Source organism: Erythrolamprus reginae, chromosome 1, assembly GCF_031021105.1.
Source record: "Erythrolamprus reginae isolate rEryReg1 chromosome 1, rEryReg1.hap1, whole genome shotgun sequence".
NCBI classification, from domain to species: Eukaryota; Metazoa; Chordata; class Lepidosauria; order Squamata; family Dipsadidae; genus Erythrolamprus; species Erythrolamprus reginae.
The window spans coordinates 360,990,826-361,017,097 of record NC_091950.1 but is presented as its reverse complement, the minus strand read 5'-3'; the positions used below and the strand labels follow the sequence as shown (position 1 = coordinate 361,017,097).

At 42.7% G+C, this 26,272-nt stretch overlaps 1 protein-coding gene across 2 annotated transcripts in view; it reads right to left on the bottom strand.

The window, feature by feature from the left end:
• The window catches only part of RAB3GAP2 (RAB3 GTPase activating non-catalytic protein subunit 2), a 72,286-nt gene that overhangs the window by 1,079 nt on the left and 44,935 nt on the right, over positions 1-26,272 (bottom strand). For both annotated transcript variants that reach the window (XM_070734388.1, XM_070734387.1), the window contains exons 22-34: positions 25,999-26,104; positions 22,807-22,958; positions 20,656-20,872; positions 18,727-18,900; positions 18,527-18,633; positions 13,666-13,732; positions 12,963-13,033; positions 10,105-10,140; positions 8,723-8,797; positions 5,331-5,549; positions 3,642-3,731; positions 3,341-3,553; positions 720-878 (exon numbers count right to left, since the gene is read on the bottom strand). In XM_070734388.1, coding sequence (XP_070590489.1) covers positions 720-878; positions 3,341-3,553; positions 3,642-3,731; positions 5,331-5,549; positions 8,723-8,797; positions 10,105-10,140; positions 12,963-13,033; positions 13,666-13,732; positions 18,527-18,633; positions 18,727-18,900; positions 20,656-20,872; positions 22,807-22,958; positions 25,999-26,104 — 1,686 coding nt within the window. The remainder of the gene's footprint in view (positions 1-719; positions 879-3,340; positions 3,554-3,641; positions 3,732-5,330; positions 5,550-8,722; positions 8,798-10,104; positions 10,141-12,962; positions 13,034-13,665; positions 13,733-18,526; positions 18,634-18,726; positions 18,901-20,655; positions 20,873-22,806; positions 22,959-25,998; positions 26,105-26,272) is intronic.

Below are 26,272 nucleotides of genomic sequence, written 5' to 3'. Positions count from 1 at the left end.
TAGTTAATTCACCAATTTACCTCTAGGGTTAATTCTGAGATGGAAAAAGCATCTTTTAAAAGACTGTTCACCCTACCCTTAAATTAACCATGTATACACCATCATATATCTGAGTCCTTTGGGATTGGGTGGCATAGAAGTCGAATAAATAAATAAATAAATAAATTATTATCTATGTTTTTGTGCAGTACACTGAAGTAAAATAAAACTCCGCCTCCACCTGCTACAGGTATCATTTGGACCAATATGAAGCGGGTGTTTGCATTGTTCGATACATTTGTATAATAACGTGGATTAAATGAAGCCATTTCCACTCTGCACCGTCCTTATTCCAAAAAACATGCCAAATGCTGAGTTACGTGTTCCATATAAATGACTCATTAATTTCTCAAATAAATTTACACATAGGCAAAGTTCAGATTCCACTCCATATAGACTTGTTAATATTTAAGCAGAGCATGTGATTAAGGAAATATTGGTGTAATTGTCATACTGGTTCCTATCTTGTCCATCTAACAGAGCATGCTCAAATGAGCTGGCCCTGTTTTCCTGCTGCTATACTACTTTTCATTGTCATGTATGAAACCTTTTTCTATCAATTTCATTTTTTGTACAGCATTAATAAATGAAAGCACCTATCAACTTCTTAAGTTAAAGGTTGTCTGAACACGCTGTTCCTTATTTTGCAATATGTGTAAAATTAAGGCAGTGGATCTTACCATAGCTTTAAGCCAAGTGCAAAGTGTTGGAGGCAGCCTGGCCAAGAGCTCCATGCCTTCTTTTGTTTGAGTGTGTAGTAAGGCATAGGCCAGCCTCTGCCCAGCCAGCACCAACAACTGGGATGCCAGCACTTCTTTGTCCTCTACCTGAAGAATAGCCTGCAAGCACAAGACATTAACGACCGGCATGTCAGCAGTTACTTTGGCAACACACAATACTTGTTTTTCCAAAAACAACTTTCCAAAAGAAGCCACTGGTGAATGCAGGTCAGTCCAAGAAGGCACCTCCCCGTCAAGCTATTTTTCATTTTAAAGTGTATCCTATCAAATGTTCGTTAAAGCATTAGAGACCAGTTTGTTCATGAAAATTTAATCCTGTAATCATCAAATGTAAAAAAAAAAATTACAGCCAACATGCAAAGGTAGCCAAGTTTAAAAAATAAAACTTGAACTCCTATAATCCCTGCAAGATTTACTCGCTGCAAGGGGTGCATAGGGGGGGAAAAGGATGAAGGCCATGTGTGATTGTGTATATGTGCATAAATATGTTCTAAACATTGACATATATACATATATGTGGTACGAAGGCACCACCACACAAATATAAAAAGCTTTCTTGATCCACATACATTTACATGAACAAGAAACTGCAATACCAAATTTGGAGATTTCAAGTGTCTCCTAAGTAAACTCTCTTGACTTAGGTGTGACTTATTCCTGAGCAAATGCCTGAGAAGGCTCCACAAGCTTTTTCTTTCCCCTTAATCCCTACTCTTCCTTCCCATTTTCTGCTACAAGACTGGAGGGCACAGTCCTGAGGACACAGATGCAGAAGAGGGCTGATAAGGTGGAACAGTGACATGGGCTCGCCCCCTTGGCTCTGAATACTAGCAGAGTCCAGCGCAATTATGCTACTGCGTCTGTGCAGGTAGCAAAAATCACATTCGGAGATGTAGGTACACTCATGTTTTTTTTTGCTTCCACGCATGTGCGGAAGCAAAACAACGTGCCGAAACATGGGCGCACCTGCGTCTCAGTGCGTGATTTTCCTACCTGCACAGGTGCAGCAGCATAATTGCGCTGAACTGCACTAGCACTCAGAGCCAAGGGGGCAAGCACACGTCACTGTTCCACCTTATCAGCCCCCCTCTGCAGAGGTGCACCTCTATTTTCTGTATTTAGATATGTAAGAAGGCATCCTTTCTAGATGGCACACCAGATGAATCTATGCAAAAACATTGGTGTCAATGCCAGTTTATTTTAGTGACAGGAAGAATTCCTCTGTCCTATTAGCTGATACCTGCACCTGAACTCACTGGATCATGAGTATTAAAGTCAGAATTATACCTAACAACATTTTCCAGGATAGCACTGCTCTAACCCTACAGCTTTTCACACAACTGTATAGGTTTGTAGTAATAGAGATTCCATATGGTCCTCGGAGGGAAATAGATGTAGACTAGTCAATATAGCTGCTTCTGCTCCCCAACCCACACCCACATAAAAGATGCTGCAGTGGAGGAAAAACACATGAATGGTAAGTAATATAAAGCAATGGGTCTTGATTCAGCAGAATTTCATCTAAATTTGGAGGAATGGAGTGGCAACAAATTGGCAGCCAATTTGGAAATGTTCTCCAGCTTAAATAAGACACGGTATTTTAACATCATATAGTTGGTTGTTCTCTACTGTCTCTAATATGCTCCCCATAATCACTTAGAATAAATTTTTAATCTGCTAAAGTGCACAGAAACAGACAGTTTGTTCTTTCTCTAGATCCCTCTTTCCCAACATGGGGGCCACACCCCACAGGGAGGCAATTTGATTTTTAATGGGGACAATTGGAACCTTGTTAAACGAAGTTACAGTGTTCCCTCACTTTTCGCGGGGGATGCGTTCCGAGACCGCCCGCGAAAGTTGAATTTCCTCAAAGTAGAGATGCGGAAGTAAATACACTATTTTTGGCTATGAACAGTATCACAAGCCTTCCCTTAACACATTAAACCCCTAAATTGTAATTTTCCATTCCCTTAGCAACCATTCAGATTATTACTCACCATGTTTATTTATTAAAGTTTATTAAAAAAATATTTATTAAAGGCAGACGAAAGTTTGGTGATGACATATGATGTCATCGGGTGAGAAAAACCATGGTATAGGGAAAAAAACCTGCAAAGTATTTTTTAATTAATATTTTTGAAAAACAGTGGTATAGACTTTCCGCGAAGTTCGAACCCGCGAAAATCGAGGGAACACTGTAATGGCCTTTTAGGCTTCCTCTCTGTGAGCTAGGAATTCACCTTTGGAATAGTAAGAATTATATGTCACCGGAGGTGGGGGGGAGGATCAGGATTTTAAAGATGCTTAGGTGGGGCCTGGCCAAAAAAAGGTTGGGAACCACTGCTCTAGATACAATGCTGCAAGTTTTTTTCATCAAACGTATTCAAAATGCATCTTTGCATTTGTAGAAAGAAAAAAGACAAGCCAGGATTTGAGAGCAATGTAAAGGAGATTCACTAATAACCATGACAAAACCGTACAACTTGTATATCTGCTGCTGCCCTCAACAGGCAGAAATTCACACCTGCTGTACGTACAACTTCTGTGTGTAAAATGTGTACCTCTTCTCCAAGATGATCCAGGCCATAATTATAGAGCTCACACACATAGTACCGTCTGATGATATCCTCAGAAATTTGAAGATGATGTGCCAGGTCCAAAGCCAAGGCAGGCCAATTCCTGTCCTTCAGTGACACTGGTACTTCTTTCGGTGTGTCCGTCACCTGAGACGGAGCTTGGGCCTGGGCCAGCGCACTCACCAGCTTGGTTAAGAACTTGCAAACAAAAGAAAACCTCCACGTCAGCAGCAGTTTGCAAAAAGGACACCAATGCTCATTCACTCCCTCCCCAGATTTAACTTACTTGATGGCGTAAGCTAAGCAGAGTGGGATCCACTTCTCCACTAGGCAGCAACTGAATGGAAGTCAAGTCTTTGAAAAAAGCATTTTTGCCCTGCCGGAATGAGACACAGGAATTTTGGAACCAAGATAGAAAACAGCTATACTGTACTTGCTTAATACAGTGGTACCTCGACATACGAGTTTAATTAGTTCCAGACCCGAGCTGGTAAGTCTATCAACTCGCATCATGAATGAATGCCTTTAGACTTTGTTTTTCGCGCCGAGATAACTGGAAGCCAGGAGATTCTTGCGCCACCTAGTGGAAGCTCGGCTCGTATTCCGAATTTGAGCTCCCAGAAATTTCGCTCGTGTCGCGGCTCGTAACTTGGAATACTCGCATGTGGAGCAGCTCGTATCTAGAGGTACTACTGTATATAAGTATACAGCATGCAAACTAATAGGAGTAAATGGGCCACTTCCCAGGTCAACTCAGCATTATTTTCTGCTCGGAATTTGTAAAGTCGATTAGCCTTGATTCCTATGTAGGTACGAGGGTCGCCCAAAAAGTAATGCACCACTTTTTTTTTCTTCAGCAATTATTTATTGGACACAATGAAACTTACACACAAGAAAGAATGATGTTTCTTCTACACTCCCTATTTTTCCACAGAATCTCGGTCCCGTTCTATGGCCTTCCTACAGTGAGACACAAGGGCATGTATGCCCTGCTGGTACCACTCCTTGTTCTGGTGACAAAGCCATTTCTGCACTGTAATGGCCTCACCCTCTGTGTCCAGCGACTAACCGTACTTCTGTCAACTGCAGATTCTCCATAAACTACACAAACACTTGTGAATGTTTCCAACAGTTTCTTTCTCCCCAGTGAGAAATTAATCACTTACAGACGCCATTTTGAAACACTGCTGCAGCTACGCTATCTGTCTGAAGAAACACAAAATTTACACATGCACTCCTGACAATTCAAATAATGTATATCTAAAGTTTCACATTTGTACCATAACTGTAGCCTGGAAAAAAATGGTGCATTACCTTCTGGGCAACATTCGTAGATGAAATACAAATTCTAACTCGGTAGGTTAGGTCCCACAGAGTCGGCCTTCTTCGGGTCCCGTCGACTAAACAATGTCGTCTGGCGGAACCCAGAGGAAGAGTCTTCTCTGTGGTGGCTCCGACCCTCAGGAACCAGCTCCCCCGAGACTAGGATTGCCCCCACCCTCCCTGCCTTTCGTAAACTCCTTAAAACCCACCTCTGCCATCAGGCATGGGGGAACTAAAACATCTCCCCCTTGCCCATGTTGTTTTGCCGTTTGATAGATTGTGTGCTTGTTTTTATATATATTGGGATTGTTTTATAATTTTTTAAACTTAAAATTGTAATTGGATTGGTGGGCATTGGATTTTGTCACTATGTACTGTTTTTACTATTGTTGTGAGCCGCCCCGAGTTTGCGGAGAGGGGCGGCATATAAATCCAATAAATCTAATCTAAATCTAATCTAATCTAGGAGACCTGACCAAAAATGTCCACCAACTTCTATATTTTTCTATTCTAAGCACAGCTTCTCATTCAATGTGTGAATTTATGTCACTGCACAAGTTATTCTGGCCTTAGAGATACTCTTTATATTCAATTAACTTGGAGCCCTCATTCCAGAGTTGTCAGTTTTCAACGAAGCATCACGTCCACATACCTTGCTATCGAAGAGAGAGAGGGGTTTCACACTCTTCAGGGAGAACTTCATGATTCCATACAAGACAATGCAGAGCACGGACTGGTGCTCGACGAGAGGATAATGGATGTGCTTCTGTTCAAGTGCTAACTCCACTAACGAGCTGTGCCCTTCAACAGACACCCAGGCATCTTCTGTGTCCAGCACAGGAAGTGACATTTCATCACACCGTATATCAGCCTGAGAAAAAGCACTGGTATTTCAAAATGGTACATTTTGAACATAGCACATTGGCCATGCTCAAAGAAACTCAGAGGTGAGTTGGAGAAGGAGGAGAATTACCAGCAGGACCAGTAGTAACAATCACATCATGAAATCTTACTTGGATTAAAATACAAAAATGGATAATAGAAATGCTACAAATTAAGGTAAACAGAAGACCCGAAGCGTTCCTCCTTGGGATTATAGACCAAAAAATAGATAAAAATAAATATTATTTATTAATACATATATTGACTCCAACTAGGATGGCAATAGCCCAATATTGGAAACAACCAAAACCTCCTGACGATGCTTTGATAATAAAAAAAATATTAGATTGTGCAGAATCGGATGCATTAACTCTCAAATTAAAAAACAAGGAAGACTCCAACTACTATAAAACTTGGAAGTACTTTTATGATTGGTTTAAGAGAAGAAACGAAAACTCAAATTAAAATACAACAATAGCAATATCTTTTTTCCCTTTTTTGATATAACCAATTACAGTGGAACCTCGACATACGAGCAGCTCTACTTATGAGCTACTCGAGATAAGAGCTGGGAGGGGAGAGACATTTCTGTTCGTCTCCCGAGCTCAAATCCGGGATACGAGCTGAGAAGAGCCGGGCTGGTTTGCTTTCCTTCCTTCCGGCGCTGATGCAGAGCAAAGCGTCAGGCCCCCCTGGCGCTTTCGGCGGCTTCAAAAGCAACGCTGGGCTCTTTTGCCACCAAAAGCGTCAGGGGGGCGTGACACTTTGCTCTGCATCAGCGCGGGAAGGAAGGAAAGCAAACCAGCCCGGTTCTTAACAGCTCGTATCCCGGCACTTGGTGAGTGGAGAGGCGGTCGCCTCCCCTGCCGCCCCACTCTGCGGGCCCTTGGCTTCTGCTGGGGGTGGGGGGATCTGAACGCTTTCCTGAAAGGGACGGAGAAAGCCCTCTCTCGCAGCGAAAGCGCTCCCAGCCAGGGGGCTGCAAGAGAGGGCTTTCTCCGTCCCTTTCGTGAAAGCGCGCCGCGCCCCTCTCACAGCTCGGAACTGACAGGGCGCTGCTCTCTCTCTCTCTCTCCCGTGAGGCGGGGAAAAAAAAAGCAAAAAACCCCTTCTTGGGGGCTGCGAGAGGGGCGCGGCGCGCTTTCCTGAAAGGGACGGAGAAAGCCCTCTCTCGCAGTCCCCTGGCTGGGAGCGCTTTCGCTGCGAGAGAGGGCTTTCTCCGTCCCTTTCAGGAACTTCCCCGCTTCAGGAGTCAGCGGAGAAGCGGCGCGGCTGTTTTAAAAGATCGGAGCCGGCCTGGGGGGGCTTTCCAGCAACCCCCGAGCCCCCAACCGGTTGGGGTTGGGTTGGGGGCTCGGGGGTTGCTGGAAAGCCCCCCCCAGGCCGGCTCCGATCTTTTAAAACAGGCGCGCCGCTTCTCCGCTGACTCCTGGCGAACTTCCCCGGGCTTGCACGCATTAATCGCTTTTCCATTGTTTCCTATGGGAAACAATGTTTCGACATATGAGCTTTTCGACGTACGAGCCTCCTTCCGGAACCAATTAATTTCGTAAGTCGGGGTTCTACTATATAAAGGATTTATATACAGTAACTTTTAGGAAAAATTTGTATGAAATTAAATCAATTAAATAAGAATATATGGAGGCGGCTAAGAAAATAAAAATAATTAAAAATATATGGATAACCAAAAGGAAAAAAATAGATGGCGCCGGGCAGATCAGCTGCTGGGCGGCTTCCCTGGGTCTTCCCCCTCTTGCTGGCGGGAGGGTGAGCGGCGGGCATCAGCGAGGAGTTTCCCCACCGCCGACGCAAACTCCTCGCTACCGCTCGCCCGCCCTTCGCCCGCCCACGCCGTTCGCTCGCGCCGCTTCCCAGCTGAGTCCTGAAGCGAATTGGCTTCAGGACTCAGCTGGGAAGCGGCGCGAACGAGCGGCGCGAGCGAACGGCTTGTCCGCCGCCTGCCTGCCCGCAGGCCCGCCGCTCGCCCACCATTCGCCCGCCCACGCCGTTCGCTCCCCCTCTTGCTGGCGGGAGGGCGAGAAGCCCCCCCCAGCACCCGCTCGCCCGCCCTTCGCCCGGCCACCCGCCGTTCGCTCGCTGCTCGCCCGGCCACCCGGGTTCGGGGGGGTGCTGGCAAGCCCCCCATGCCGGCGTCGACGTTTTAAAACAGCCGCGCGGCTTCCCAATGAGTCCCGAAGACAAACGCGGAAGTTTGCCTTTGACGTTTGTCTTCGGGACTCAGTTGGCAAGCCGCGCGGCTGTTTTAAAACGTCGCCGCCGGCATGGGGGGCTTCCTAGCAGCCCCCCAAACCCGGGTTGGGGGCCCGGGGGGTGCTGGCAAGCCCCCCATGCCGGCGGCGACGTTTTAAAACAGCCGCACAGCTTCCCAACTGAGTCCCGAAGACAAACGTCAAAGGCAAACTTCCGCGTTTGTCTTCGGGACTCAGGCGCGAGCGAGCGGCGCGAGCGAACGGCTTCTCCGCTGCCTGCCTGCCCGCGCGCCCCGGCTCGCCCGCCCTTCGCCCGCCCACGCCGTTCGCTCGCGCCGCTTCCCAGCTGAGTCCTGAAGCGAATTGGCTTCAGGACTCAGCTGGGAAGCGGCGCGAGCGAGCAGCGTGGGCGGGCGAAGGGCGGGCGAGCGGCAGCGAGGAGTTTGCGTGGGCGGTGGGGAAACCCCAGCGCCGCTTCCCAGCTGAGTCCCCTTCCCAGGAACCCCAATCTTCGGCTCCTTGCTAGCGCTGCGGAAGTAAAAACACCATCTGCGCATGCGCAGATGGTGTTTTTACTTCCGCAGCGCTACTTCGTGAAAACCCGATCATTGCTAGGGGGCCTGGAACGGAACCCTCGCAATGATCGGGGGATCACTGTATATGTATTTTAAACCAATAAAATTTATTTTAAAAAATAATAATTAAAAAAAGAAAACTTTTTTTTAAAAAAAATTGTAGCGCTAAAAAAATTAAAACATTTATTCAAGTGGAATGTGGCTAAAAATTAACATTCTATTACTATCTTCTGGTTTGCAGGAATCTTTGGCAACAATCCTCACATAAGGTTTAATGTGCAGAGCTATAGACATTACTTTGAAAGTCTTCAGACTGATGCGAGATGATGAATGTATTAGAAATAAGGTGCAGTTTAGATTGAGGAAGGAGCTGTTACCTCCAAGAGTATCTGAAGAAGGTCTGAGCAAGACCCAAGGAAACAGGACACTGCGTTGTCACTCATCCCTACATCCTGTTTGACAAAGAGGAATTCATTTGTTTAAAAAAGCAAAAACCTTCTTGAATACATTTTAAAATATTTGTAGACAGAAGAGGCTGTATTCATAGCAAATCCCAGAAATCAATTATACGTTTAATGCAAAAAGTATCTTTTTGTAAAAAAAAGAGTCATGCAAGTCTCAATATTCAATACATTTTTTTTAATTTATAAGGTTCTGTGTCTAAATGTTTTATATGTTTTATTTGTATTTATATATATTTCATCAATAATCAAATTCATATTTAAATAAATTGAAAATTACTAGGTACATTTATCTGCCTCTGATCATTTTTCAGTGGCATATGTTATTGGCAAGGTGAAATCATAACATACACCACCACCACCACCACCCCCAAAAAAAGAACTTTGCAGATTTATAAAGGCTGGCCATGTAATGATAATTAAAATTGTTTAGGATTTAAATGGAAGTGGGGAGGTACATTAGCTGGCACCAAAAACTAATCTAGAAGGATTTTTAAAGGATTGCAAAATATCCAGGTTAAAAAACAGATTCTCCGAAAACACTCTGGAAGATATAATGTAATAGAATATATAATTTGTGGAGTGTCAATCATAGTTATCCAATGCTAGTTCTTTAGGAGAAAGATTTCCATTCTATTCTATTCTATTCTATGGTGTTAAACTAATTCAGCCCAAGGCTGCTCAGGTCTTTTCCTACTTTATTCTTCCAATTGAACTTTAAAAGAAATTGAGCAACTGGCATCAGCATCATTTCTAATACAACACAGGTGGATAATGGATATGGAACTTACTTTGTCGAAAACAAATTCCGCATCACTCAACCAAATATGATTGAGAAAAAATACAAGCTAACTGGGCCAGCAAATGCACTTGTTTGTAGCAATAATTTCTTAAATGGGCAGGTGATTGAGCTAGATGGTCTCAAAGATTCCTTCCAATCTTTAGATTCAAGGAAAAAGTTTTATTTTTAACTTTGTAGAGAAACAAATGAAAGCTCGTTCAAACCTAAAGATTGGAACTACCTTATTATTGTGTGCAAATCTGCTTGAAGTCATGTTCGCTTCGTGGAAATTTGTCTTAAACGTGATCTTAGATTAAAAACCTAAATTAGAGCTGAGCTCAGAGAAAGGCAAGCCAAATAAAATGGTTTAAATAGCTGGAAGCCAAGGCTCTGACCTTAGCTTAAGTTGGCAGAAAACCCCCAAAATTCTGGGTAGTACAGATGCTATCAGATCTTGTATTATGGTTGAGATCTTGTATTATTATGATATTTTAAATAAAGAAAAAGGATTACTTGCCCGTCTGCACAGCCTGTCCTTTGGTGCTTTTCCAACCTATAACAGAAATTTGTTTAGAAGGACTCAATATACTATTATATTCCATCTCAACAAATAGATAAGTTGCCATCTCTTTTTTACCACAAATAACATTTTTTTATTTTACAAAAAGCCTCCCCACTTCCCATATATTTATGAGTATGTGTGAAACAATGTTTCTTTTAAGTTATGACTAGTAGCTATGTCTTAGTGCTTTTCCTCAGAATTATTTCAAAGTTTAATTAACTAATTAGTATATCAATCTAGACAGAGTCAGCTTAGTGATCAAGTGATGGGGAAAATACATAGTTCACTGATGGCCTTCAACAATAATAACAGACATGTTGAAAGTCACTGAGAAACCTAGTTTGAAGAAAAAATATGTTCAACTGAGAGGGATGAGAATATTTTTTTTCTTCCTAGAATTCACCTGCAGGATTCATTCCTTCTTTTTCTTCTTTTCTTTTTTTTGGAGGGGGGGTGGGGCACAGGAGGGAGAAACAGGACTTGTATTTCTAGACTGGTGCCTTAAGCTCTCTCCTGAATTGCTGCCAACTGCAAAGAGTAAGATATCTTAAGAGCTGCTGACTGCCTACTGACAGGAGTAGGTCTGTAATTTGGGGAGACTGCATGACTACCATGTGAATCCAGAAAAAGATTCAGCTTGTTGAAGCAAGTGTTGACAGATGTAGCAAGCATGCCCACATTGTTGTATGTAATGATATTTTTCCTAATGGCTTTCAAATCATCATCTTTCGGCTGTGGTGAGGAGGGCGTTTGCCCAGGTTCGCCTGGTGCACCAGTTGCAGCCCTATTTGGACAGGGAGTCATTGCTCACAGTCACTCATGCCCTCATCACCTCGAGGTTCGATTACTGCAATGCTCTCTACATGGGGCTACCTTTGAAAAGTGTTCGGAAACTTCAGATGGTGCAGAATGCAGCTGCGAGAGCAATCATGGGCTTCCCTAGGTATGCCCATGTTACACCAACACTCCGCAGTCTACATTGGTTGCCGATCAGTTTCCAGTCACAATTCAAAGTCGTGCAGAATGTGGCTGCGAGAGCCATCGTGGGGCTTCCTAGATTCGCCCACGTTTCTGCAACACTCCGCGGCCTGCACTGGCTGCCGATCTGTTTCCGGTCACAATTCAAAGTGTTGGTAATGACCTTTAAAGCCCTACATGGCATTGGGCCAGAATACATCCGGAACCGCCTTCTACCGCACGAATCCCAGCGGCCGATAAGGTCCCACAGAGTTGGCCTTCTCCGGGTCCCGTCGACCAAACAATGTCATTTGGCGGGTCCCAGGGGAAGAGCCTTCTCTGTGGCAGCCCGGGCCCTCTGGAATCAACTCCCCCTAGAGATTAGAATGGCCCCCACCCTCCTTGTCTTTCGCAAGTTATTCAAGACCCACCTTTGTCGCCAGGTATGTATGGTATGTTTGTGTGTATGTTTGGTTTTTATAATAAGGGTTTTTAGTTGTTTTATTAAATTGGATTGTTACATGTTGTTTTTTATCATTGTTGTTAGCCGCCCCGAGTCTGCGGAGAGGGGCGGCATACAAATCCAATAAATAATAAAATAATAATAATAAATCAAAAGAATTAACAGTTCTACTTTCTACTGTGTTTGTCAGACACCACCTTGTGTGTCTTTTTTTGCACTCCACACAGGGTAATAATATTCAAGTATCTGAATATAATTTACAAACAAAGCCAAGCTCTTTTCTCTAGAATGCCAACAATGAAGTAATGGGTTTAAATTAAAAGAATCAGTTGAATATCAGGGGGAAAAACCTCAGTAAAGGTGAGCAGTGTTTAAGAACATTTGGAACCAACTTGCCCTGAGATGTAATTAGATCCTCTTCGTTGAGTAGGTAGAAGTAGAAACCTTAATAGTTTAATATCAGAATTGTATAATCTAGATTTAGTCATAAGAAAGGTTTGAACTTAGTGACCTGAAAGTCTAAGCCCACATAGCTAACCAAGTTTCATTCACTGAAAGACAACCCACATATGAAAGTGATATTAAATACAGTGATCCCCCGGTTATTGCGTCCCCGACCATTGCGAACAGGGTAATTTGCGATTTTTGAACCCGGAAGTCAAAACACCATCTGCGCATGCGTGCCCTTTTTTCTATGGGCACGCATGCGTAGATGGCGCCCGGCAGATCAGCTGCTGGGCGGCTTCCCTGGGTCTTCCCCCTCTTGCTGGCGGGAGGGCGAAGCCCCCCCCAGCACCCGCTCGCCCGCCCTTCGCCCTTCGCCCGGGAAGTTTGCCAGGAGTCAGCGGAGAACGGCGCGCCTGTTTTAAAACGATCGGAGCCGGCTGGCTCCGATCGTTTTAAAGCAGGCGCGCCGTTCTCCGCTGACTCCTAAAGCGGGGAAGTTCGCCAGGAGTCAGCGGAGAACGGCGCAACTGTTTTAAAACGATCGGAGCTTTCCAATGAGTCCCGAAGACAAACGTCAAACTTCCGCGTTTGTCTTCGGGACTCATTGGAAAGCCGCGCGGGTGTTTTAAAACGTCCCCGCCGACATGGGGGGCTCGCTAGCACCCCCCCAAACCCGGGTTGGGGGTGCGGGGGGGTGCTAGCGAGCCCCCCATGTCGGCGGGGATGTTTTAAAACAGCCGCGCCGCCCCCAATCTTCGGCTCCTCGCTAGCGCTGCGGAAGTTAAAAACACCATCTGCACATGCGCAGATGGTGTTTTTACTTCCGCAGCGCTACTTCGTGAAAACCCACTCGTTGCGGGGGGTCCTGGAACGGAACCCTCGCAACGAGCGGGGGATCACTGTATTCTATTTAACTTGGGGTTTTTTAACATAATGCAATACATACCTTGTCCATTAAATAGGTAGCAGCAGAAAGCCTTTTCACTATGAATGTGTTCCACATCATTAGAGCAATTCCTGAAATAATTACATAAATTTAGACACACCTGAAGGCAATTTAAATAGTTTTGCCAGGTGAACTCATAGCATGTTTCAAAAAAATTAATAATAAATATGTATACAGTTTATCTATATATGCATCCCAAGCAGTTTCATTAACACTGAAACAGTAATTGGTTAAGACTGGTACTAATAAGTACAGCTTAGGAAAGCCAACATAAAAATATGTGCTTTTAGAGAACACTAGAAAAACTGGCAGTTGGGGTAGTGTTCTTTTCAGATGGGGAGGGGGAGTATAATGTATAAACTTCCAGGCCACAGGCTGGATGAGTCACGCGCTGGCCATGGCCACACCCAGTTTAGCGACGGGGCAGCATTAGAGCATGTTAATATAAGGCAACTGGCAGTTGGAACAGAGTTCTTTTTAGGTGGGAAGAAGAATATCTAATTCCTTAGCATCAGTATGTATTCTTATATACTTTATGTGAAACAAGTCCAACTTTGACACTGATTTGAGAATACTTCAATACTTCCATGCAGTTTTGATTTGCAGATAAAAAAGACAGCTTTGGACTCCTCAACACATAGATAATTATGAAACAAATTCTCTATTTTGCATTGACGCATCCAAAATAGTTCTTTATTCTTACCATGTTGAATATGACCATTATCAATGCATCCAAGATGTTCTATGGCTCTGGTGAGAATATATGCTTCCTTGGATTAGAAAAACAGAAATAATCAATATTAGTCAGTGCAATGAAGCACATAAACAATAATCTTCCCAACTATTTATTAAGTATTTCAATTTATTTCAGGTTTTGTTCTAGATAATATTTTTTGTGTACAGATCTTTTTGACCAGATAGTATAGGCTATTTATTTATTTATTTATTGGATTTGTATGCCACCCCTCTCCATGGACTTTAACACACACAAATGCTATCTACACACAGAAACATTTTTTTTAAAAAAAAACTACTGTTCTGTATTGTTTTTTTCAGCTTTGTTTAAAGGTTATTCAGGAAAGAACAACCACAGCTAAGTTGACTCTTCTCCAAGTTTGAAATAAAAGTTATAATAATCACAAAGCAGCATATCATGGGACATATCCAGTGGTGGGCTACTGCCCGGACGGGGGGCGTAACACAGTGGGGTAGCAAAAATGGATCTCCATCCCAGAGCACCCAATTTGCACTGAAAGATGTTGAAAGAAACTGCAGGGCGTCCTGCATAAGCCACGCCCACAGTGTGGTAGTAAAAAATTTGGTAGCCCTTCACTGCACATATCATAAATAATTTCTAAATGCTCTGATGTATTATTTAAGGTTACTTGATATATTGATATTAAATATTTGATAAAATATATCAAATATGTTTGATATATGTTAATTACCATACTCTGTAAAATTGCAGCAAGTTGTAATAGTGATAAAGTACAGTTTGTATCGTTGACATGTAACCCAATCTTTCATTGAAACAGTTTTTGTTATCAATACAAAGTGTCCCTTTTTTTTCAATCTTCAAAACAGTGACAGCTCAATATAGTACCGTATTTTTCGGAGTATAAGATGCACCTTAGTTTTGGAAGAGGAAAATAGGGGGGGAAATCTGCTTACCATATTATTATTATTATTATTATTATTATTATTATTATTATTATTTAATTATTATTAGATTTGTATGCCGCCCCTCTCCGCAGACTCGGGGCAGCTCACAACAGTGATAAAACAATATACAATAACAATAACAATATATTCATCTGACCAGCATCCTTAGTCTGGCACATTATTTTATCCCCTGGTTAGGGCTTTAAAAAAAAACCTTAGTCAGAGAGAGTAACAATGAAAGAGTTTGCAAGCCAATAAGAGCTGGGAAAATCATTAGCACCTTTCTAGGGCTTGAAAGAAACATTTGGAGCAAGTAAAGCAATGGGGGAAAAAAGCTGCAAAGACTTAGGGCTTGGAAAACATTCTTTGCAAAGAGTGACAATGAAAGAACCTGCGAGGTAAGAGCTGGGAAGTTCGTTAGCACCTAGTTAGGGCTGGAAAAAAAAGCTTCCCAAACAGCTACATTCAGAATATAGGACACACCTGAATTTTCAGCCTCTTTTAGGGAGGGAAAAGGTGTATCTTATACTCCGAAAAATATGGTAGTGATTTATATGCTATCACATCTAATAAATTTTGACAATACCAATGTGCAAAATGTGCATTATCACTATGAAATAAAGAGCATAGGATACCCACATTCCAAAATAAAATTCTTATACAATCATAAGGCATAATCGCAACTCGAGGGTCTTCTTGTCCAACCCCTTATATCATCCCACGTAAATGGTTGTCCCATTTTTTCTTGAAAACCTCCAGCAATGAAACACCTCATAGGCCCAGGAGGCAACTATGTCATTGATTAATTGTTCTGTCAAAAATTCTTCTTTAATTTCAGTTTGAATCTCCCTCTGATGAGGTTGCACCCATTGTTTCTTCTCCTGCTCTCAGTGTGTGATATCGCCCTTGAATGACTCCTGCGACTCTTCCTTGGAGGCCAGGCTCAAGGGAGAATGAGCTTGTTCCAGGCACATTAGGGACAGATTAATTCCTGAGCCTGAACTGCCAGCAGAAAAAGAATTGCATTGGCTGCCGATCAGTTTCTGGTCACAATTCAAAGTGTTGGTTTAAAGCCCTGCATGGCATTGGACCAGAGTACCTCCGGAACCGCCTGCTACCACACGAATCCCAGCAACCAATAAGGTCCCACAGAGTTGGCCTTCTCCGGGTCCCGTCAACCAAACAATGTCATTTGCTGGGCCCCAGGGGAAGAGCCTTCTCTGTGGCAGCCCCGGCCCTCTGGAATCAACTCCCCCCGGAGATTAGAACTGCCCCCACACTCATTGTCTTTCGTAAATTGCTCAAGACCCATCTATACCGCCAGGCATGGGGGAGTTGAGACACCTTTCCCCCAGGCTTTTTTATATTTATGTTTGGGTATGTATATGTTGTTTGCTTTTTAAAATATGATAGGGTTTTATGTGCTTTTTAATATTAGATTTGTTTTCGCTGGAATATTGGTTTTATTATTGTTGTGAGCCGCCCCGAGTCTTCGGAGAGGGGCGGCATACAAATCTAATAAATTGAATTGAATTGAATTGCAGGCTTTGGTTGGGGACAGCTTGCAGGCCAATGAAGAGGAGTAGGAGGAGCTGCCTTCCTTCGTGGATCTCACAGCACGCCGGACAGAAAAACTGAGGTCGTCCAGGCTGCTGGGGAGAAGGTCCAGTTCCTCTTGATGGGCTGCACCAGGAAGCTATTTAGCACTGCAGGCAGAGATAAGCATTGCTGGTCTCTGTTTCCTGCTTAACATTTGAGACTCTGAACTTCTATAACCAGTGAGCTAAGGTGGATGTACTTTTAGTTTTGCCTGGGGCTTTTTGTTTATTTGTTGGACTTATTGTATTTTTCAGAGTATAAGAAAACACCTTAGTTTTGGGGGAGGAAAACAAGGAAAAAAGGCCTCTGCCTCCCAGCAATATGTCAAAAAGCAAACAACAAACAGCAGAGATGATATACACTGTTTGCTGTGTATTTCTGTGCATGTGTGCCTGACTCATAGAAATAGCAAAGAATTGGAGAAATGTACATTATGGCAGTATATTAATATGTAATCATATTAACTCCTCCCAATTATTTAAATAGATCTACTCCAAACATGACTAAGTCAGGGTTTAGCTCAGCTGCCTTATCTTAATACTAATACTTAATACTAATATTAATACTAAAACAGGACATTTCAGATTATACTTTCATAGATCTTTAAAACTGATGTGGCTTTCTGGAAATATTCTCTGCTATTTAAAAGAAGATACAATAGCACTGGGCCTCTTCAGATCAAGCATTTATTTTAAAAACTTTCATTTTGTTAAGTTTTCTAGTTTTTAAAGCAGTCTTTAAAAAATAAGTCTAATAATTTGAACATTCTAGAGGTATTTATAGTTATTGACTTACCTTCTTGCAGCAAAAAACAAACAGCCAGTTTCAGCCTTTGCTTCTCCCTGCAGCAATTTGCCTCCGTGTAGCTTTACTTTCACTTTCATTTTAGCAGGTGGGCTTGCCGCAACTTTAATCAAGTAGCTGAGTGTCAGGAGGTAGATAATCAGTGGCTTATGCTAATCAGGCTCTGCTGCTGTTTGCTGCAAGGAGGTAAATTGCTGCCAGACAGAGACCATAGAGTGGGGGTGGCTGGGTGGGGCTACATTCGGTGTATAAGACATGCCCAAGTTTTCATCCTCTTTTGGAGCATCTTATTCTCCGAAAAATATGGTACTTTGAGCAGCTTGCTATTTGTTTTATGAACTATTTGGCCATTGTCTGGGGAATTAAGCTGGGCTTATCGCGGATGGTTTCGTTTGGGGCAGTTCTAAAACCAGGTGAAGGAAACTGCTGGGGAATACCAGTAAAATCTTCTATAAACTATGCTGACGTGTATGTGTGAGTAAGGCAGCACAAAGTGCTATGGAGAATAAATCAATCCTCTCGTTCTTATGACAGTATTTCCGCTATTGGAAGATGTTCTGCCGGCGTGTGCCAACCGCCTGTAATTATAGGGTAATTATTCCAAGTAGACACACACACATGACTGAATGCAAAAGAAATGTTCTTTATCAACAGAAGAGAAGAAAAAACTCCCTTTTAAACTTCAAAGGGATTTCTTGTACAAACAATGCACAGTTTAAATGCAAACCAGTTTCTAACCCAATAACTGGGAAACTGAGTCCACTAATGTTCTCCAAACAGTGATAAACACTCACAATGAAGTATAATCCAGAGTCCAGGAATTCCACACACAGTCTTGAATACAAACAGGAAACAACAATCCACGGTCTTGACGAAACTACGATCAGATAATCCTCCACAATGGCCAAACTAGCACGTTGCTCTTTTATCAGCAGCTCTAATTACTGGAGCCCCACCCAAACACAGGTGACCTCTCTCATCTCCTGTAATATTTCTTAAGTTGTTCTCTCCTATGCATAACTCTACGCATGCGTGAGTCAGTCATACATTCCTCCTCTGAATCCAAAGAAGATAAGGAAGATAAGGAAGATTGATCTCCTCCTGGGCTGTCAGCCAAGCCCCCCTCTTCCATGTCACCCACACTTCCTTCGGCAGAGGATACTTTGCTGGCAGACTCTGTCGGGAGCAAAACAGGCCTGTGGCATGTGGATGCTTCCCCCACATCCACCTCCACATTCCTTGGGGCAGGAGCTGGGCCAGAGCTAACCACAACATAAGATGACTATCACATCATCCCTAAGTTGTGGTTTTGCTTTGATGCAGCCGAAGATTGCATTGGCTTTTTTGGCAATTTTAAGCAATTTTTTTATCCTACCTATTTTCCACCTACAGAACCTGAACAAGAAATAATAAATTACTTTCATTATCTGAAAAGCTCGGGTAAGATTGTGCATATCATGAAAAACACAAGGAGTAAGAAAATGAAAGGCTTCCTTTACCTCTGGGTCTTTGTTCCACTGTACAACATACTCCCAGCAGGAATGAGCATGGAGGACATCCATCTCCAGACTACAAGGGAATTGTTCGTATGCTAAATGGAGTAGTTCTGGGAACATGTTTTAAGAAAGGATGGTTATTATATTGTATTCCACTGCTGCAATAAACAGAAGTAAAGAGCATGGCTGAAACTATGTTTTACCTAATGCGAGCTCCATGTTTGGCTGGTCTTCTCCATCTTCAGCTACAAAATTGCTGTCAGTCTGCTGTGATTCTTCCTGGCTTTCTGCTTTATTGCTCTGTCGACCTAATCTGAGTAAGGACAAACTGAGGTCTTGCTTAAAAATCCATTTGGCTACACTGTCAGCAACACCTCCTAAAGGAAAGTCAAAACAGTCTAGGATCAGTTTGCAAAATCCCAGAAAACAATCGTTCTTTCTTTCTACTGTAATCTTAAACTATGGAATTTGCTACCATCGGATACAGTAGTGCACAAATAGGGAGACAGGAATGGACAAATTAGTTCTCAGTGACTACTTCGGGGATTTCATTTTATCTATGAAGAGTTAAAACATTTATAAATATAGAGGTCTGATGACTGTACTACTTCCTGACTCACAAGAAGCATATTATATTTTAATGTCGATTCTTTAAATAGTTGATCAATGTCTATGCCTGTGCATCTGGGAGTGTAGATTGCTGTTCCTGTGCAATGTTTCAACGGGCATGAGATGAAAATGCTTTGAAGGACAGTGCCTAGGAATTCTACCTCTCATGCTACTCAACCCTTCTCGGGCTGGCCGGCCCTATAGGATTTGAGGAGACTACAAACCTGCATGAAGATGATACCTTTCAAACCAGAGAGTTCTTGTCTATGAAAACGACACCAGATTCCATGGCATGAGAGAAGAACTAAAATTGGAATGAATTGAACCTTGTGGGCTGGGAAGGTGTGTCATCCTACACACACCAAGCTTCATGTGCCAATTTAGCCGGGCTATTTATTTATTTTTCTATGCGCGTACCTATTTGTAATTCTATCTGTTATGGAATTTGGACTTTATTAAGGATTAAATGGTTGAAATCAGCTCAGACTGTTCACAAACAAAACTCTTCATGTCATGAAACTGTCCCCAAGAGGATTTCAATAGAAATACGAGAGTCGCCCAGGAAGTAATGCACCACATTTTTTTCTCAGTCTACAGTAATGATACAAATGCAAAACTTTAGATATACATTATTTGAATTGTCAGGAGTGCGTGTGTAAATTTTGCGTTTCTTCAAACAGATAGCATAGCTGCAGCAGTGTTTTGAAACCACATCTGTAAGTTACAAGAAGCGTGTCGTCATTTAATTTCTCACTGGGGAAAAAGAAACTGTCAGTAATATTCACAAACCTTTGTGTACAGTTTATGGAGAATCTGCAGTCAACAGAAGTACGGTTAGTCGCTGGGCACAGGGGGTGAGGCCATTAGAGGTGATTCGCACAGTGCAGAAATGACCAGAACAAGGAGTGATACCGACAGGGCTTACACGTCCTTGTGTCTTGCTAGAGGAAGGTCATAGAATGGAATGGAGATTATGGGATGGAAAAATAGGGAGTATAGAAGAAAGATCATTGTTTCTTTTGTGTAAGTTTCATTGTGTTCAATAAATAATTGTTGAAGAAAAAAATGTGGTGCATTACTTTCTGAGCAACCCTGTCAGTCTGAGTCCCCTCTCTTTTTTGCAATTTCCTATTTATTTATTTATTTATTTATTCAATTTTTATGCCGCCCTTCTCCTTATACTCAGGGCGGCTTACAACATGTTAGCAATAGCACTTTTTAACAGAGCCAGCATATTGCCCCCACAATCCGGGTCCTCCTTTTACCCACCTCGGAAGGATGGAAGGCTGAGTCAACCTTGAGCCAGTGATGAGATTTGAACCGCTGACCTACAGATCTACAGTCAGCTTCATTGGCCTGCAGTACAGCACTCTACCTGCTGTGCCACCCCGGCTCTTTCATTTCATTTCACACATTACTCTTGGAATTTTCCTGGGCTGTGTCGGAAGCAGCTACCTCGGTAGAAGAAATTTAACTGCCACCCCTTTCCATCCCAACCCTTTTGGGGAGACAAAAACAATCACCTTTTCCTCCTTCGAGCAACTTCTTTACAGAAAGTCTCCCGAGGGGCTCAGCCTGCAAAGAAGCAGCTGGGCTTGTCTTCTTGCTCACTTTACTATTCAGAAGTGTCTGAAGAATTAGGCAATCTTCTAACTGTTTCAGGAGGAGCTTCCAGTACTCTATATCAAGAGAAAGGGCTTCCCAGGAATCTGTATCAGCACCTACAGTTATTTGGGGAAACTAATAAAAAATATGTTTTATGAACTTCTCATATTACCAAGCTGGCATTTTACATATTGTGTGCAGAAAGTCCAGATTTACAAACTTCAATGATGAAAGAAGGAAGTTACAGCTTTCCGCCATATGTTCAGCACATATGTATTTTATTCATACATTCTATTTTTAATAAAGTTCCCTTAGAGATGAGAAACAGCATCTTTAACAGATAAATGAGATAAAGATATAGGTTAAAAAACTAAAATGATTTACTCAAAACCTCTTGGCTTCGCTATATGCAACACTCCATTTACTTATGCATAATTTAGAATATTAGCTATATCGTAATGAGCTATTGAGAATATTTTCAGTTCATATTTTCAATACAGATCTACCGTACACTCGCCCGCCCTTGTTTGTTTGTTTGTTTTTGTATGTCCTGTGTGTTTGTCTGTTTTTTTCCCATCTCTGATTGTTTTGCTCTATTCTGTTTTATCTTCTGTCTTTGGTTAATGCAGTGATTTTCAACCTTTTTTGAGCCATGGCACATTTTTTACATTTACAAAACCCTGGGGCACATTGAGGGGGGGGGGGGGGCTAAACAAAGTTTGGACAATTTTTTTTCTCTTTCTTCCTCCCTTTTGCTCTATTTCTCTCTCCCTCCCTCTTTCTCTCCCTTCTTCTTTTTTCTCTCCATCCCTTTCTCCCTTCCTCTCTTTTTTGCTCTTTCTCCCTCCCTCCCTCTATGTCTTTCTCCCAACTTCCCTCCCTCTCTTTCTCTCTCTCTCTTGCTTTCTTTCTCTCTTGCTCTTTCTTTCTCTTGCTTTCTCTCTCTCTTTCTCTCTTGCTTGCTTTCTCTCTCTCTCGTTTTCTTTCTCTCTTGCTTGCTTTCTTTCTTTCTCTTGCTTTCTCTCTCTCGCTTGCTTTCTCTCTCTTGTTTTCTTTTTCTCTTGCTTTCTTTCTTTTTCTCTCTCTCTTGCTTTCTCTCTCTCATTTTCTTTCTCTCTTACTTTCTCTCTTTCTCTCTCTCGTTTTCTTTCTCTCTCTGAGCTTCGCGGCACACCTGACCATGTCTCATGGCACACTAGTGTGCCGCGGCACACTGGTTGAAAAACACTGGGTTAATGCATATTGCCTAAAATCTGATATACAAACTTTTGTTTTTATATTGCTGTCTGTACCTCAATGTATTTACTGTATATATCCTTGTAAATAAAACTTTATAAAAAAGAAAAAAGAAACAGCAAGGGATGCACCTTTAGTAAATACACGTAAGATGTGTACATATTTCATATTAAATTGCCAGAAGTTTAATTTGAGGATGGAAAAAAGCCAGCAGTGCTGCTTTACTTATTCTAAAAATAAAATGGGTCAACAGAGAGATCTGCATCCCTTCAACTCCTTGGAGAGAGGACATGATAACATAAATAAATGTATTATTTATCTGTGTTCACAGAAGGGGTGAGTTAACTTTTGTTTAATAAGAAGTAACATTTGTATTTTGTTTACATTGCTTCTACTGGCACCTGATGTGCTTATTAACAATAATAAACTATAAAGTAATTGTAACTTAAAAATATAAACCAATGAATCAAGGCAAGATAAAATACACCAGCACTGAGCCAGTTAAAACATTCTTCTAACTACAAACCAGGAGTTTGTTACTGGCATCTGCTAGTGAGAGAATTACAGAAATCCTAGACTCTTTCAAAGGCCTGGACAGTAGCTGTATGGATTTTAGTGTAGCCATTTCATAGTACTTATAATGGGTAAGCAGCATATGAAATATAGTTACATTCAGGATTGCCAATATAAATAAACAATGAGACCTCACTTGTATATTTTCCAGGATACTTTATAATTGGAAGTTTAGTGGCAAGTATTAAAAGTTTATTTTGGGGTGGCGGAGGCTTCTTTTTTGGGTTTTTTTGCTGTGGACAGAATCTGAAGATACATACCTTTTTTTCTGCAACACTATCACTTATCTGTGCTGTTACTGAATGCCCAACATGAGCAAATACCAAAGCCGCTCCGTTATTCTCAGATTGAATACAGGCTGTTCTCATCTGCTGCCACCAGGGGGAAATGGACTGAGAATCCCACAAATCATCTGCAACAACCAAAGACAAAAACATGCATATAGGATGTCAACGAATATTAGAAAATATATTTACTACAGAGGTTTTATTCCCAAAATATTTACTTGTGAACAGGAAAACTTGTTTACTGACAGACTAAGAAAAACTATGAAAAACAAAGTGGTAGGCAAGGACTTCACCAGAAGAGCCCTTCATTCCTCCATTCAAAATAGAATACTCTACGAGACTAGACTTTCAATCCTGGGCCTAGAAAGCTTAGAACTAAGACGCCTTAAACAAGATCTAAGTATTGCCCACAAGATCATATGCTGCAACATCCTGCCTGTCAGCAACTACTTCAGCTTCAACCACAACAACACAAGAGCACACAACAGATTTAAACTTAATATTAACCGCTCCAAACTTGACTGTAAAAAATATGACTTCAGTAACCGAGTTGTCGAAGCGTGGAACTCATTGCCGGACTCCGTAGTGTCATCCCCAAACCCCAAACCCTTTACCCTTAGATTATCTACGGTTGACCTATCCAGATTCCTAAGAGGTCAGTAAGGGGCGAGTACAAGTGCACTAGAGTGCCTTCCGTCCCCTGTCCTATTGCTCTCCTATATCTCCTATTCCTTTCTTCTATTCCTATATCTCTTCTTCTATTCTTTCATTGATATGTTCTATTACTATATCTTCTTTTCTATTCTTTCATAGATATATTTTACTATGAGTATCTCCTCTATAACCTTCATCATGTATTTTACTATGTGTGTGTATGTGTGTGTCTGTATATATATATATACCCACTAAAACTCTCATTGTGTATTGGACAAAATAAATAAATAAAATAAATAGATATGTGTGCATTTAGAAATCTCGGGTAGCTGTTAAGAGGGGGAGAGGATTAACTACCCACAATAAGATCAAAGGAGTATTTGCAAAGTCTGTCGGCTGAGTATGTGTAAAGAATGTATGGGAGATTACCTTGATGGAGATTTGCAAGATCTGTTAACAATAAGGAAGGAGTGACAAGAAAGGAGACGAGATATGATTATCAGACTTGCAAGATTGATTTCAATTACACACAAAATCTAAACTATTTTTATTGGGAGTGGCTATAACAGAATCTTGCAAGTCCATATCTATATCTGCTATATATAGTATATGCTATAGTGGTGGACTGCTAGCCAGTACGCCTTATTGGGCTTGTCTCCGTGGCTCTAGAGGTACCGCGAGTTCGAGCGGAATTATGCTTCTGCGCCCGTGCAGGTAGTAAACTCGTGCACGGAGATGCAGGTGCACCCGTGTTCAATGCATGCGCGGAAACAAAAAAAATATCATTGGAACACAGGCGTACCTGCGTCTCCGTGCACGAGTTTGCCACCTGCAGGGGGCACAGAAGCATAATTCCGCTGAAACTCACAGTACCTCCAGAGCCACGGAGACAAGCCCAATTAAGCATACCACTTAGTAGCCCACCACTGGCTCTATCTCCTCCCCCTTCTTATAACTTTATGGATTAGGGATGTCTCTATATAAACCTCTTCCACCCTTTCTATTTGTGTGGATTTAAGAAGTGTTTCATTGCTTTATAACAAACCTTGCATATCTTCATCAAGGTAATTTTCTAAACTCTTTACAGCAGTGTTTCCCAACCTTTTTTGAGCGGCGGCACACTATTCACATTTAGAAAATCCTGGGAAACATTGAGCGGGGGGGGGGGGCTAAAAAAAGTTTGGACAAAAAAAATCTCTCTCTTCCTCCCTTTCGCTCTATTTCTCTCTCTCTCCCTCTTTCTCTCTCTCCCTTCCTTCTTCTTTCTTTCCCCCTCTCTCTCCATCTCTTTGTTTCTCCCTTCTTTCCTCTCTTTTTTGCCCTCCTTCTCTCTCCCTCCTTCCCTCCCTCTATGTCTTTCCCTCACCCTCCTTCCCCCTCTTTCTCCCTCTCTCTTTCTCTCTCTCCATCTCTTGCTATCTTTCTCTCTCTTTCTCTCCCCCCTCTCTCCCTCTCTTTCTCTCTTTCCCTCTCTTGCTATCTCTTTCTCCCCCACTCTCCCTCTCTTGCTATCTCTTGCTATCTCTTTCTCTCTCCCCCTCTCCCTCTCTCTTTCTCTCTCTCCCTCTCTTGCTATCTCTTTCTCTCTCTTTCTCTTCCCCCCTCTCCCTCTCTTTCTCTCTCTTTCTCTCCCCCCTCTCTCCCTCTCTCTCCCTCTCTTTCTCTCTCTTTCTCTCCCCCCTCTCTACCTCTCTTTCTCCCTCTCCCTCTCTTTCTCTCCCCCTCTCTCTCCCTCTCTTGCTATCTCTTTCTCTCCCCCCCTCTCTTTCTCTCAGCAGCGGCATTGGGCAGTAGCCGTGGGGCGGCGGCAAGGTTGTCAGCTGTGAGGCGGAGCTCCGGAACGGAGGCACCGACGGCGGCGGCTAGACGTGTTGCTAGACGCCGTACATGCTGGCATTGCGCTGGCCATGGACATGGGGCTGGAGCCTCCGTCCCAGCCCAGACAGCAGGCAAGTGCCAGCCACGCAATTCTAGCATGTCCAGCCGCCGTCGGTGCCTCTGTTCCGGAGCTCCGCCTCACAGCTGACTACTCTGCCGCTGCCCCACGGCTACTACCTGTTGCGGCTGCCGCCGCCGCCATCACCCTCCCGCTGTGCGCCGCCCTTCCGCTGCCGCTACCCTCCCACCAGGCCCCAAAGCTCACCTGCTGCAGCCGCCAGGGAAGCTCCAGCCGGGCGGAGCGCTGCAGTTGCCGGAAAACTTGGAAGGCGCTAAGAAGGAAGCTCAGCTTCCGTTCTCACAACTTTTTGCCCTTCGCAAAAAGTTTCGAGACCAGAAGCTGAGCTGCTTTCTTCACGGCACACCTGACCATGTCTCGCGGCACACCAGTGTGCCGCAGCACACCGGTTGGGAAACACTGCTCTACAGCATGTGGATATTCAGATCTTTTCAACGACATCGTGGGATTTTTTTTTTTTATTGGCATGCAACATTAGCTCAGTAATATCCGCTTTCGATCTCTGGCAACTGCCTGTTTTTTAAAATTGAGCATGTTTACTGAACTTCTCCCACCTGTCATTTTGCTCAGAAGTGACAATGCAGCTTGAAGGCAGAAAATTGACTGGGTTCTTTGAAGAAAGGTCTTTTCCTTGGAAAGCCACACGCTGAGCAGAAGGGACTAAAAAAAGAGATAGAAAGTTTAGGAGGTTTAGTGAGAATAGATTTAGGAAATCACTTTTCCAATCAATTTAGTAAAATTTTCTAAACAAGAGAGAAGTTACTTCATCGTTCATCTGTTGACCACTGCATTAATATTGTTAACATCCTCTAGAGCAGTGTTTCCCAA